The sequence below is a fragment of the Plecotus auritus genome, assembly GCF_963455305.1.
Source record: "Plecotus auritus genome assembly, chromosome: X".
Classification (NCBI taxonomy): domain Eukaryota; kingdom Metazoa; phylum Chordata; class Mammalia; order Chiroptera; family Vespertilionidae; genus Plecotus; species Plecotus auritus.
Genome location: NC_137784.1, coordinates 130,968,152 through 130,982,525, shown reverse-complemented (window position 1 = coordinate 130,982,525; position 14,374 = coordinate 130,968,152). Strand labels below are relative to the sequence as shown.

At 45.3% G+C, this 14,374-nt stretch overlaps 1 protein-coding gene across 1 annotated transcript; it reads left to right on the top strand.

The window, feature by feature from the left end:
- The first annotated feature begins 48 nt into the window (after positions 1 to 48).
- On the top strand, positions 49 to 3,170 carry CETN2 (centrin 2). Its single transcript, XM_080652931.1, has 6 exons — positions 49 to 115; positions 241 to 387; positions 957 to 1,115; positions 1,377 to 1,505; positions 2,015 to 2,152; positions 2,557 to 3,170. The coding sequence occupies exons 1-6, from the start codon at positions 113 to 115 to the stop codon at positions 2,644 to 2,646; spliced, it is 666 nt and encodes a 221-aa protein (XP_080509057.1). The 5' UTR covers positions 49 to 112; the 3' UTR covers positions 2,647 to 3,170.
- Positions 3,171 to 14,374: the final 11,204 nt, after the last annotated feature.

Here is a 14,374-nt window from a genome sequence, read left to right as displayed (position 1 = left end):
CGAGCGCGTCACCAATGGGGAGCGAGGCTGCGCGCGTGGTGTGATGGGAACTGCGCCCAACTACTGTGTGTACATTGGTTACCTTAACAACCGTGTGCGGAGTTGGTCGGAGATGGTGAGTGCTGCCCTCTATCGCGCCCCTTTCCCAAAGGCTGGTTCCTTCCCAGAGCCCTTCTGTCTTTCCCGCGCGGTTCTTGGCTTCGGCACGCCCCCTCCTTCCTGTGTTATCTTTCTCCATAGGGCCTGAAGAAACGCCAGCCTCCTAGGCGGCCCAGTGCCTCCTTGCTGCCTCCTATTAACCCTCACCCGGCCCCCACTCGCCCATCGGGCTTACCTGGCCCTCTCCGCAAACTGTTTCAGGGCCAAGAAGACACGGATTCCCCAAAGGTCTGACCCCTCTTAGACCCTGGCCTCCCGGCCGCTTCGCAGTACCAAAGTTTCCACACAGTGTTTGGGGGGAGGTTTATGATATTAATGCTCATTTTGAAATTTAAATATAGGGCGCTCTGACCTTTTTGGGGAAGGCAGAGAAAGATGTGTCCAATGGATTGAGTTTTATTATTCGATATTGACAGAATGTACATCTTAACTTACTAATAGTCAAATCTAGAAGTAATCAGAACGAATACTTAGAGGGAAGCGGAGTACCGTGAGTGGCAAGGAAATTCTTGAATTAGAATTCAGGGAATGTTTATCATCTGTACAGTTATCCACACCCTGGTTCTTAGCTAGCTTCTGGTCCTTGCTTCTAGAAACAATAGTAAAAAAGAGGGAGGGATAGAGGTGCATGGAAAGATCATTATTCCCAGTAAACCCTATTATCCCTCCAGTTAAGCAAAGCTTTGGGATTGGTTGGTATGAAGTATTTTAAAAGCATATATGGTTGTCTTTATTTTATGTAATATATGGGCTACATTTCATAATATTGTGCTTATGTGTTTGTAAACCATCTAAAGGCCTCTACCGTTAAGGAGGCAGACATGGCATCGTCTTCCCAGCCAAAAAAGGTGGGTCCTAAGCTGGAGCTTACTAAGGAGCAGATACAGGAGATCCGTCAAGCTTTTGATCTCTTCGATACTGATGCAACTGGGACCATTGATGTTAAGGAAATTAAGGCAAGACTTGTACATTCCTGCTGCTGCCTTTCCTTTCCTGTGCCTCTTTGTCTTCTTTCCTTGTCACCACTCTACTCCCGTTGTCCTTTTCTCCCTGAAAAAAGTAACAAGGGAAGAATACACTGTGCTGTTTTCCTATCTTTACTTCAAGTGTGATTCAGTAAAATGAGTGCAGATGCTGGCTTAATGCTCCCAACACTGTCATTTTTGCTCTTGCTATATTTACATGTGCATATTGAGATATTCTTGTTTTCATTGTAGGTGGTGATGAGAGCACTGGGTTTTGAACCCAAGAAAGAAGAGATTACGAAGATGATAAGTGAAATTGATAGTGAAGGGACAGGAAAAATGAATTTCGATGACTTCTTGGCTGTGATAACTAAAAAAATGGTAAGTTAGCTCGTCAACACCACAAAGTCACAGGAAAAGTCATGTTACCCTCTGTAAAGTAGTGAAGGTACTACTGCTGTCACTTTTTTGCTATTGTCTTTCTTTAACTGGTATGTCAATATGATAATCACAAGCAACAAAACCTATAAACACCAACAATATTACAGTATCTCACATTTTGACAAGATGCAGTTCCTATATTTCCCCTAATTTTAACTGCACCTGTCTCCTACTATATTTTAAAAACAAGTCTAGTTTTTCTTTGTTTTGTATAGAAAGAATGTTTTAAGTGCAGTACTTTATCAAGTTCCTTTTTAGCCTCTGGGGTTTGTAATATCATTGAGTTTGTCCTCTTTTTCTACCCTGAATGATGTTTGATCTCCTAGGACCTATGTCACAAAGGCTGTTACCAAGACCAAGCAATGATGTAGGGGAGGGCAGAGGGATTATACAGTAGTGAATAACTGCAGTGTTTCCCTACTCATGTATTTTATGTTCTACTTGTTAAGTGTGAGAAAGATAGCAAAGAAGAAATCCTGAAAGCTTTCAAGCTTTTCGATGAAGATGAAACTGGGACCATCTCGTTCAGCAATCTCAAACGTGTTGCCACCGAGTTGGGTGAAAACATCACTGATGAGGAGCTTCAGGTTTGTAATACACCAGCCTGGAACCCAGAATTCCTGCTTGGAGTTCTGGGTCACTCTTCTGAGTTACATTTTGTCTGATGTGAGCTCCACTTTGAAGGAAAACTAGTGTTTTTTCTTGTCCCTCTGCTGACCACTTAATTTCCCTTTTGTAGTGTGACAAACCTATACACCCTGCTCCTAGAAAAATACACACATGGACAGTTTTACTTTCAATGTTAGGCTTTAGGAATCCACTTGAGCTCCCTTCTAGGTGATATATATGACAAAGTATGACTTAGATTTCAGATAACTTTTCAGGAACCTTGGACAATTGTCTATTCATGTAGTATTAGAAAAGTCTGTTGCTTGGTCACATTTTAGCTTCATTATGAATTAATCTAACCTGAATCCTTACTGTCATGCAGGAAATGATTGACGAAGCTGATCGAGATGGAGACGGGGAAGTCAATGAACAAGAATTCCTGCGCATTATGAAAAAGACCAGCCTTTATTAAGAGTATTTCTTCTACTCTAAGCACACACAATTAGTTTTAGTGCCTGTTATTGTGTGAAACCTGGTTTTTGAGAACACAAATGTTTTTCCCCACTAACCTCACTGTTATACTTTAGTAATAACCTCACATCCATTTTCAACTGTTGCAAGTGTTCTTTGACAATAAGTTCTTTGTGAAGCGACCTGCTGCTTCCTTTAATTCTCCAAAAAAGAACAAGAGCACGTTAGAGCTTTCACCTACTTGCCATTCTACCTTGTGTTGCTTCGCTCTTGTCATGCAGTCACACATTTATGCCACCACAGAAAGACTTCTCAGGCAAATATATGTTGTAACTTTGTCACCACAAACAGCAGGCATATCTATACAATGGTTCTGGTTTTAATTGACACCTTTCCTTTTAAAAAATCCAGTGAACTGGTTTTAATTGACACCTTTCCTTTTAAAAAATCCAGTGAACTCTCACTTGCATTTGGATGTGTTTTTCCTAGTTGTTTTGTTTTAAAATAAAGCAGTTCTTACTTTGAGCTTTTGTTCTCTAAGAGTGAGTTCTTTGGTCTTGACTAAGTTAATCTTCTAAACCATTGTGTTGAAGGCAGTCTGGTAGATCTCAAACTCCTTACCAGCCTGTGGGCAAAAAATGAAATAATCCTTTGCTATTGGCATGAGTTGTTTCTTTGCATTGGGAACCTGTTGGTCAAAACTAGAAGAATCCATTTCATGTAAGCCTAAATGATGCCCTAAAATGGTTTTGACAAAGTGTAAGTCCAAAAAAGTTATTGGCAAGTCATGTTTGGACAAATCATAGAAATCCTGGTTCTTATGACAGTAGGTTTAATTCAGACAACCTCTGGTCAGTTATTTGCTGGATGGTTTCTTAGAATATTGGCATCAGGTTGCACTGGGTGACCTTATTCAGCTTCCTTCTGGTCACAAAAGGGATGACCTGTAAGAGATGGCATTAAGGTCTCTGCTTTAGGCTGAGGGTGGGGAGCATGAAGGCTGGAATGGAAAATGAACAAGGATGTAATGTTCCTTTATCCACACAGGGTGGGTAGAGAATGGATTTCAGACTGCTGAGGGCATCCTAGTTTCAAGATAGGGTTGCCTGATTTAGCTAATAAAAAAAGAAACATCTAGGTCAATTTGAATTTCAAGTCAACAAAATTGTTTTTAGTACAAGTATGTCCTATTTGGACTTTGCTGCTGTTTCTTTATTCATTGTTGATCTGAAATTCCATTTTACCTGGGTGCCCTATATTTCAACTAGCAACCCTAGGTGGGGAGCATGTTAAGAAGCATGGCTGTGGGCCTCATTCCCTGGACACTGGCATCCTGGAGGACTTGACCTCCAACCCCTATGAGTCTCCTGTGCCAAGAAGCCATTGTAAGATAGGTTGACAGTTGCTCAGTGGAGGGAATAGGGACAAAATAAGTGGATGAGGGACTACAGCAGAGAGTTGCAGGGGATTCAGGAAGATGGAGACAGGGAACTTGGGCCAGTGCATGCGGAGGGATAAAATAAAGCTGCAAGGGGGTGGGAGGATGTGGATGGAGAGAGGGCTGGGGTCAGTTTGTGTGGGATAGGACCAAATGGATGGAGGAAGTGAGAAGGATGGGGAGGAAGTGGTTGGAGAGGTCAGTGCAGGTGCAGATGATGCAGAAAGTTGTAGTGCAGTGGTTCCCAATGTGGGGTACACACCCCGCAGGGGGGCAATTTGATTTTTAAGGGGGGGCAATTTGAGAATGAGTTATTAACAGTGAAATTTTTGCATTTCTTATGGTTCTAGGGGCCTCATATTCAGTATATAAATATATACTGTGAAATTTATGCATTTCACTTCTTTATTATATGTTTTGAAACTTTATTTGCTATTTTTTCATATCACTTCATATTAATATTTTAAACAATTTCTTAGTGATTTCTTCCTCAGTACTTCAACTGTCCTTTTGTCCCTTTATTTTTCTCTTTCATGGATGCCATGTTTTTTAGAAGCTTGTTTAGACAAAGTTAATGGCCTTTTAGGCTTCCTCCATGTGAATAGGGGTTCACTTTTTGAATAATAATTATATGTCACAAGGGGGCATCAGGATTTTAGAGATGCTTAGGTGGGGCATGGCCAAAGAAAGGTTGGGAACCACTATTGTAGAATGAGTTAAGGGTGATGGTGAGGGAAGGGAGCAGAGGCCATTTCATGTGCGGCTGGACAAGAGATGCAGGGAGATGGGGGGCAGACAAATAGAAGAGGTTAGTTTCTGTGCAGCTGGACCAGGGAGTTGTAAGGGGAGTGGTTGGGTAAAATCTGGATATGTGTGGAAGGGTGGGTAGGGAGGGAAAGGCAGGGTAGAACAACTCATGGGGATTGTTTATAGAGCTGGATGGATGAGCACAGGGAGAGAGAGGGAATAAGGGTCAGCACTTGTGGGTGGACTAGAGAGTTGCAGGGGCTGTAAGGTGGAGTGGGGTGGGAAGGTAGGAGAGTTCAGTTCAATTAGGGATGGATCAGCAAGATATTGGGGAGTGAGATGGGACTGAGAAGTGGAGGGACTGAAGTCATCTATGTGAGCAGAAAAGAGTGATTGGGGGGAGGGGAAGGAAAAGAGGGCAAAAATTAGTTCATGTGCAGATGAACCAGAGCTTTAGGAACTTTGGGGATGATGGGGAGGAGGAGAGAGCAGTTTTTAGTTCACTCAGCCAGAGCAGAGAGCTGCTGTGGGATGGAGGTGATGGTAGGGAAAGGGTACAGAGGTCAGTTCATGTTGGACTGTACCAGAGAGCTTTAGGGTAGTGTAAGTGGGATTTTGGCACAGAGAGCACAGACATCTGTTTATGGGAGGATGAACCAGATAGCTCTATGGGAGTCGTGGGTAGGGGGAGAGGAGGGAGGAAAGGTGCCTTCATATGGGGCTTGAGCAGAGAGATATATGCAGTTGTAATTGAGGGGAATGAGAGTAGTTAGTTCTTGTGAGTGGGATAGAGAAGTATATGCACATGGGAGATATGGAGAGCAAGAGGGGGGCATTTCAAGTTAGGCTGGGTTTTGGGAAGGAAAGGGAGCCAAAGTTAGTTGATATAAGATGAACCAGAAAGAGTCATAGTGAGATGGCAGGAATGTGGATGGAGACGTTCCTTCATATAAAGCTGGAGTATAGAGGTGTAGGGGTGGGGATGGAGAGGGAGATGGAGTCAGTTCCTATGAGGATGTGGAGAGATACTGGGAGATGGAGGGAATGGGAGCTTTAGAGGGGGGAAGGTGCAATAAATGAGGAGGGAGAAGAAGTCAGTTCCTGTGAGGCCTTTTGGTCCTCCCTAGTAACTCAGGGACATATCAAGCTTCCTTGAATGAACTCTGGTGGATTAGTCTTTTCTTTGCTCTAAAATGTTTCAATTGCTAGGAACAGCTGGATTCCTTGGTAGCCATATTCAGGCTTTGAGTTAAGTAGATTCTATCTAAGGAAGTTGTTTAAAGAAGGGGGAATAGCTCAGATCCTGTCCTTACAGGCATGGAATTGCTGCTGGACCCAGACCATTGACGGGACACTAAAGGGTGGAAATGCACATTGACTGACCTAGGGTGCCCTCTTGAGGTTCTTTCACCCTCTATCAGATATTAAATTCTTGGTTTTGTTACAGTTTTAAATACTAGGATTTTTGGCAGCACACTGAAAGGGAGTAAGACGCTCCAAACAACACTTTACTGATGGTTACAACTCTGTCAGACCTCCATAGAAAACAGCCATTAGTCATCCCTCTACACAGTAACTCTTTGGTTTGATTAGAACTGCTTGCTCCCAAATGGCCCTCCCTCATGATGCCAAGTTTCTCCCAAAGTCCAGGAACTACCTTTTCTTTGAGCCCTTTAGGACCATTGTGATAAGTATCTTACAGCAAGTAGCTCCCTCCATTCCAGGTCTCATGACCAGCTCAGCTCACCACCCTATAATCTAGAAGCTGCTGGAATATTGTGCATCTTCCATTGTAGCAAAAGTAAGCAGTCTGCATTGATTGCAATTGTGAATCAGTGACAGTATCCTAGTAATGGTATCAGCAGTGCCTGAAACTCTCACAGGGGCTCAGGGCCAATTTCTTAAAACATCGCCATGGGAACTTGATGTATCTGAAAGCCAAGTCACCTCTTCTCTAGCTTTTACCTGATGATCCCCAGACTTCTCTTCTGAGCCTCCCTCTTTTCTTTCTGGTTGCTACAGTTTTCTTAATCTGCTTTCTCTGTCCTGTCTTTTCCCAAGATGATCTGTGGTACTATCTTCCTCGTGCCATTACCTTGCTCAGGAAGGAGCCTGGCCTTCAGATTAAGTCATACCTGGTTCAAATTCCACTCTTCTGTTCAGCAGCTGTGGGCTTGGGGGACATGACCTAACTGCCTTGGGCCTCCGTTTCCTCATCTAGAAAACAAGGGTGTTGTACGTAGGGAGCTAACAAATGTCGGGTGCGTAGGGTAGTGCCAGATACCTGGTGGACATGCAGTGGGTGATGCTCCCACCACAGCCTCATGTAGAGGCCATCCACCCTTCTTTGTTACCAGTTATCACTGTCCATTTGCCTCATTTTCTTTTTTCCTTAATGTAAGGATAGGGAAAAAGTCTTTCTTTTTCTTTGATGTGGTCTTCCACAATCTATGAGAAGTGCCTGATAATTAAACCCCAAGTTTGTTGGCTCCTCTGTTTGAACTGTGGAATAAAATAAGTTACCTTTAAGGCTACATTCTTGCACTCCCCCTCCTCCCTGCTATTTTCACAATTCAGGGATAATTCAAATCAAGGTGTTTCTAGTTAGTAGAAAGTTCCTCTTTCCCCTATCCTTCAAGCAAGCCTCTTTGAACTCTTCATAACTTTTGCTCCAGTCTATTTTACAGGCTTGGGAAAAATACTGATAAGACACCTCCTTAGGACCTCTGCCGGTCTGTCTCCTGGGAAGCAAAGAAACTATAACTTTTCAAGACAACTCCAGATATCTCTGCTCAGCTTCAACAGAATTCCACTCCCTTCCTGTTGTCTAGCAACAATGTCTGCTTAAAAGACCAGGCCACTCTTTATTGTCTGCCCTGTATTGACTAGCAATATTTGGTCCTTTTACTTGGTGGAAAGTAAAATAAACTTCCTCTCTGCATCTCTTCTTTTAGTTGTGAATTCTTTCACAGCCTGCATCACCTGACAAACCCTAATACTTAACTTAGACTGTTCTGTCCTTAAAAAGTGCCTATGTGTGTTACCCTTGGTATAGAGTTCATACATGTACTTATGCCTCTGCTGTTGTCCCTAATGAAATATTATGCCCATATTTTCCCCAAATCTGTATTCTTCTCTTATTATAAAACTCTTCCCCACCCTGAGCTCCCTCCTTCCAGAAAAAGACTTTGTTTATAGAGTAGAGAGGACTTGTGGGCTACTTCCAAGCTGGAATTCTGAGACAGCAACTTTGAAGATATTTCCCTTCCTATGGGTGGAGTGCAGGGACAGAGAAGCTCCAAGGCACCGAATCATCTGCAATCTAACAATGGGTTCAAACTGGAGCTTCTTGGTGCCTCGAGAAGGCTGTGGTCCCAAACAGCCTTGGAGTGTAATGGAAAGGATGCCATAGTGGAGACATTCCTGGAGGGGCTGTGGACCCTTCAGAAAAGGCACTAGGTATGGACAATGATGGAATGACAGCTTGTCTGGTTAGAAGCTCAATTAGGTCTAATTAAAAGAGAACTAAATGACATGTTTGCTTTTCTGAGTTTGGTGCAGGGAAAATTGTTTATCTGCTACATGGTCTTAATGAGACTCCCAAACTACACTGAAAATTTCTCAAGGGAAGAGCACAGATGTGCCTTTGATTTCTTCATAGCTGTGCTTTATGCCTGGTATAATGTTCTGTTTACAGGCAGTCTTACTCATTTACCAACTTTGTTGATCCACTATCAAGGATTTATTAACTCATTAAAGAATTCTAGCATTCTGTGGCTCTTTTTTTTTCTGACCATTATATTTTGTTATGATTTGAATTGTGCTCCCTTAAAAGATATTGTGAAGTACTAACCCCCATATCCCAGAATGTGACTATTTGGGGACAGGATCTTTACCAGGTGATGTTAAGGTCATTTGGATGGGCCCTAATCCAAAATGACTGGTGTTATTATTATAAAGAGGCAATTTGGACACAGAGACATGCATAGAGGGAAGGCAATGTGAGGGCACAGGGAGAAGACAACCTTCTGCAAGCCAAAGAGAGAGGCCTGGAACAGACTCTTCCTCACAGCCTCAGAAGGAACCTATCCAGCTGACACGTTGATCTTGGGCTTCTAGCCTCCAGAATGAAGAGACAATCATTTCTGTGTTTTGGCAGCCACAGCAAACTCCTTCATTCTGCTCTCTTACTGAAAACTTTCTTTGTTCCCTTAAGTGTCCTGACCAGAAGCACACATGGCCATGTTGAGGAAACAAAGCCTGGCCTTGGACTCTCTGCTGCAGAACTCCTCACTCCATGCATGCTGGATGTGGCTTCTTCTGGGACACCTATGAACAGATGGGGATGGGCAGGATCCTGCCTGAAAGCTTTTACGTTAATGTGAAGTCATATCCTTGTGAGATCATGTATGTGGGAAAATATGTGTACAATTCCTCATACAAAGAGGTCCATCAGGTACTCTGATGACTACAGAGCGAGTCAGAAAAGCATGGGAATAATGAGTAAATAGAAGCAGGTGACAGAGCCTCGGATGGTGATGGTGGTGGTTTCTTGTTTCTGCTCTATGCAGTTGAAAAGAAATGTTTTTGGGATGAACCTGGCTATCTGGAAGTACTGAAACCAACCTCATGAAGGGCACCATGAGTAGCAATGAAATATCTCTGTAGTTGGACTAGTGAAGTTCCTCTCTGTGACCTCTGGCAAATTACCTCATTGGTTTTTATCTGCCAAAGGGAGTTTATTAATAGCACTCACCTCAAGGGTATCTATGAGGATTAAATAAGCTAATGGATCAGAAGAGCTTAGAGCAGAGCCTGGCACATAGTAGACATCCAATAAACATTTGTTGAATGAATAAATTCAGAATTAGGCCGCAATCTTTAACTATGGGGTTCAGTGGTTGCATCATTTATCCCAGTGGTGCAATTTAGGGGTAGACTGGTAGAAAAGGGATTCCTCACCTGGGACACTTACACTTCAGCGGAGGTTCTTAAATTTCCTGAAACAACATGCACAATTTGTGTTTACAGGCAAGTGGGCAATTTTCACCAGATTTGTTCAAAGTGTCCACGAAACAAAAAAGATTCAGACCCATTGCCCTGGAATTGGACATTGACTTTGGGACATGAAGAGAACTGCGCAAAACCCTAGAATTGTATCATTGAGTGTGTGTGTGTGTGTGTGTGTGTGTGTGTGTGTCTGCGTGTTCACAGGTTCACGAAGAGAACTATGCAAAACCATAGAATTGTGTCGTGTGTGTGTGTGTGTGTGTGTGTGTGTGTATGTGTGTGTGTGTTCTTAGGTACTGGCTAAGGTCTGTTTCCTGGGCCTGCCTGTTGTGCCTGATACAAAGAGGTCCAATGGGTACACTGATGACTACAAACCGAGTAAAGCAGCTGCTGCTTCCCTGCTGCTCTGTTGCTCGGGGAAACTCTACCAAGCTGTCTCTGTGGCTGTCTAGACTTCCTGGGAATCGTAAGCTCCTTGGAGCCTCCGGGATCCAGCAACCTCACCATTCCCCTGGATTTCCCCCATCTCCCTCCCTTCCATCCAGTCTTTCTTAGCTTGAAAAATCAATTTTCTTGAAGGAAAAATCCAACAAGAGAGGATTTATTTTCTTCTAAAAAGTTTTTCTTACCCCTCCTTACATAGCCTGAAAGAACGTTTACTTCTCTGTCTTTAGAAGTTTTCTTTGAAAGCCTCAATCCATTTTCAGCTTTAGCCTCCCTGAAATTATTCTTTGGGATCTACACCATTGCTTTTTTAAAAAAACATATATTTTTATTGATTTTTTAGAGAGAGAGGAAGGGAGAGGAATAGAGCGATAGAAACATCAATGAAAGAGTAACATCATGGATTGGCTGCCTCCTGAACACAGCCCCACTGGGGATCGAGCCCATAACCAAAGCTTGTGTCCTGATTGGCAACCACTTGGTTTCTGCGTCGATGCTCAACCACTGAGCCACACCAGTTGGACGACACCATTGCTTTTTTAAAAATCCATCATTAGATCAGTTCTCTCTTCATTCGTTCATTCATCAATACTTAATGAGCACCTCTTCTGATGTAGGCTTTGAAGTGAAAATATACAGCCTCATGGGATTTACATTCTAGTGAAGGAGACACAGAGAAAAAAATCTCAAGAAAACAAAGCAGGATAAGGAGATACAAAAAGATGGAGGGGGTACTGTACTATTTGGTAAGGGAAGGCCTCTCTGTGGAGATGACATTCAAGCAAAGACCCGAAGCTATTCAGGGATCTGGGGAAAGAGAACCAAGGCAGAGGGAACATCAAGAGGGAAGGCCCTGAGGCATCAGTGGACTTGGTGTGAGTGAGGAACAATGAGGGGGCCCATGTGGCTGGGGCAAAGTGAAAAAATGGCAGGTTGCAGAGTAGGCAGAGGTAAGGGTTAATGTTCTGAGGGCAGTGGGAAGCCATCACTGGTACCTGAGCAGAAAAGTAACATGCCTTGCACTGGAAAGTTTTGCACTGGCAGCTGTGCTGAGAATGTTAAGAATTACCTATGGAAGCAAAGGTGGAAGCATATATCTTTTCACATACGAGCTCATTTAGAGATCTCCTTGCATAACCACATGGTTGACTTTTTTAAAAAAAATCACATTTGACCTGGCCAGTGTAGCTCAGTGCTTAAGCATTTGACCTATGAACCAGGAGGTCACGGTTTGATTCCTGGCCAGCGCACATGCCTAGGTTGTGGGCTCAATCTCCAGTATGGGGTGTACAGGAGGCAGTGAAAGGGCGGGGAGAGACCGACTCCATGTTCCCTTTGTTCCATGTCCTCCACCTCGTGGAGTCAGGTTCCCGCCCTAGAACCTCTCCAAGAGCCCAACCCACACTTTTGAATTAGCCAATAGAAATGCAAGAGGAAAGTAAGCCGCCGCCCTACCCCCATGTGCAACCTGACCCCAACCAATCAGCGGAGGCCACACTACCTCACCCCTCCTACCTCTCCCAGGCCCCCTATAAATCAGCGCATTTGGGGTCTGGGGCTCTCTCTCTCTCCACCTCGCTGCTGTGCCAGTGTGTGTGTGTGGGACTGAGCTCGAGCTAGCTCGATTAAAGGCTCTTTGCTTTTGCATCAAACTCGGCTCCCTGGTGGTATTTGGGAATCACGAAATCTGGGCATAACATTTGGGGGCTCGCCCGGGATCCCCAAGAACCTCAAGGGACCCCCGATCCGTAGAGTCTGACTGGCCACGTTAGGTGTCTGTCTGTTCCTTGTCTCTTTTGTGTGAGCTCATTTCTGGATCTCTGGCAGTGCCCGAAGTGGTCTAGGTGGACGCACCGGAGGACCACGGGCGGGAGGAATCGGGAGACGTCCCGATCCTCTTCAGGAGGGACGCGTATTCCCCTCAAACCTCTGGGACGAGGTGGGTCGCTCCCACTGATCGGCGTGAGGCCGTCGTCTGCACTTTCGGTTTTGTCAGTTTTGTTCCAATGGACTCGCGTTGGAAAGCTTGTCTCAAGGGCCCTTTGTTTGTCTGTGTCTGTGTTTTTCTGTTTTGTTTTGTGGACTCTGTTGACGGACATCATGGGACAGACTCAAACCACTCCTTTAAGCATTATGGTTGATCATTTCAAAGAGGTTAAGGGAAGAGCTAGCAACCTCAGTGTAGAGGTCCGGAAGGGCCGGTGGTAAACTTTTTGTTCTAGGGAGTGGCCGACTTTTAGTGTCGGGTGGCCGCCGGAGGGGCCCTTCGACCTCCCCACCATCCACTGGGTGAGGGACATCGTCTCTCAGCCCAAGAAGGGACATCCTGATCAACTCCCTTACATTATTACTTGGCAGGACCTCCTGGAAGAGCCACCCTCCTGGCTTAAGCCCTTTCTGTCCCAGCGCCCCCCGGAGCCGAAACCCATACTTGCTTTGCAGGAAATGGAGAAGGTGAAGAGGAAGAAGGCCCTCACCCTACCATCAGCTCCCCTCTACCCTGTCTTTCAGGGGGGAACTGAAGAGGAACTAATCTTTCCTTCCTCATATCAGCTTCCTAGGAGTCCACAGGAGGAACTAATCTTTCCTTCCTCATATCAGCTTCCTAGGAGTCCACAGGGGGGCAATCGGAGCGGACGCCACGAGGAGCAGAGTTCCAGGAGCGGCTTGGGGCGGAGTTCCGGGAGCGGCTACGGGTGGGCTCCCAGATGCAGATGGCAATCAACCCCATCACTATTGGCCTTTTGCCACTAGTGACCTTTACAACTGGAAGGCTCAGAATCCTAAGTTCTCTGAGAAGCCAGCAGGGCTTATTGATCTGTTAGATTCTGTCCTTTTCACCCACCAGCCCATGTGGGACGACTGCCAACAGCTTTTACAGGTCCTGTTCACAACTGAGGAGAGGGAAAGAATCCTCAATGAGGCCCGGAAAGTGGTTCCAGGCGTGGACGGGAACCCAACCACCAACCCGGTCCAGATAGATGTCTCTTTCCCCTTAACTAGGCCTGAATGGGATTTCAACACGGCAGAAGGTAAGGAGAGGCTCCGGGTCTACTGCCAGACTCTAATGGGGGGTCTCCGAATGGCTGCTAGAAAGCCAACTAATTTGGCCAAGGTAGGGAATGTTCAGCAGGAAAGGGATGAGTCTCCAGCTGTCTTTTTAGAACGGATCATGGAGGCATACCGCACCTACACCCCCATGAATCCAGAAGCTCCTGAAAACAAGGCAGCTGTGATCATAAGCTTTGTAAACCAATCGGCTGTGGATATTAAAAAGAAACTGCAAAAAGTAGATAGGTTGGGGGAGAAGAGTTTAAAGGACCTACTGGAGGTAGCCTAGAAGGTGTATAATAACAGGGAGCCCCCGGAAGAAAGGCAGGCTCACACTGCGGCGGCTGCGAGCAGCAAACAAACCCGAGACCTAGCTAAGATCCTGCTCGCCACCACTGCGGACTCTTCTGAGGAACGGAACCGCCGTCTCCGCCGACTCGCCGGCAACCAGGAGGACGGTAAGGGGACCGCCCGGGGCGGGAGGCGGAAGCTGCAGAAAGATCAGTGTGCTTACTGTAGGGAGATAGGGCACTGGAAACAAGAGTGTCCGAAAAGGGCCAGCAAAAAGGGAGGCGAAGCGGATCGATTTAAGGTCCTGGAGCTAGATGAACTGAGTGATTAGGGCAGTCGGGGTTCGGACCCCCTCCCCAAGCCCAGGGTAACTCTTTAGAGTGGAGGGGACCTCCATTGACTTCCTTGTCGACACCGGAGCGCAACACTCGGTCCTCTGTACGCCTCAAGGAAAATTAACAAATAAGTCTTGGGTACAAGGGGCAACTGGTATGAGCCAGTATTCATGGACTACCCGAAGAACGGTGGATTTAGGGACAGGCCGGGTATCCCACTCTTTTATGGTAATTCTGGAATGCCCCTACCCACTATTAGGACGAGACTTGCTCACTAAGATCGGAGCTCAGATAACTTTCAGACAAGGGGGGCCTCAGGTTACTGAAGGCAAGGGCCACCCCATTCAGGTCCTGACCATAAGGCTGGAGGATGAGTACCAGCTTCACCAAAAGCCTCTCCAATAGAGGGCTAC

Coding starts and splice junctions, on each gene's coding strand:
- CETN2 (XM_080652931.1), top strand. Junction 1,116..1,376: donor TTGATGTTAAGGAAATTAAG/GCAAGACTTGTA, acceptor TTTTCATTGTAG/GTGGTGATGAGAGCACTGGG. Junction 2,153..2,556: donor TCACTGATGAGGAGCTTCAG/GTTTGTAATACA, acceptor ACTGTCATGCAG/GAAATGATTGACGAAGCTGA.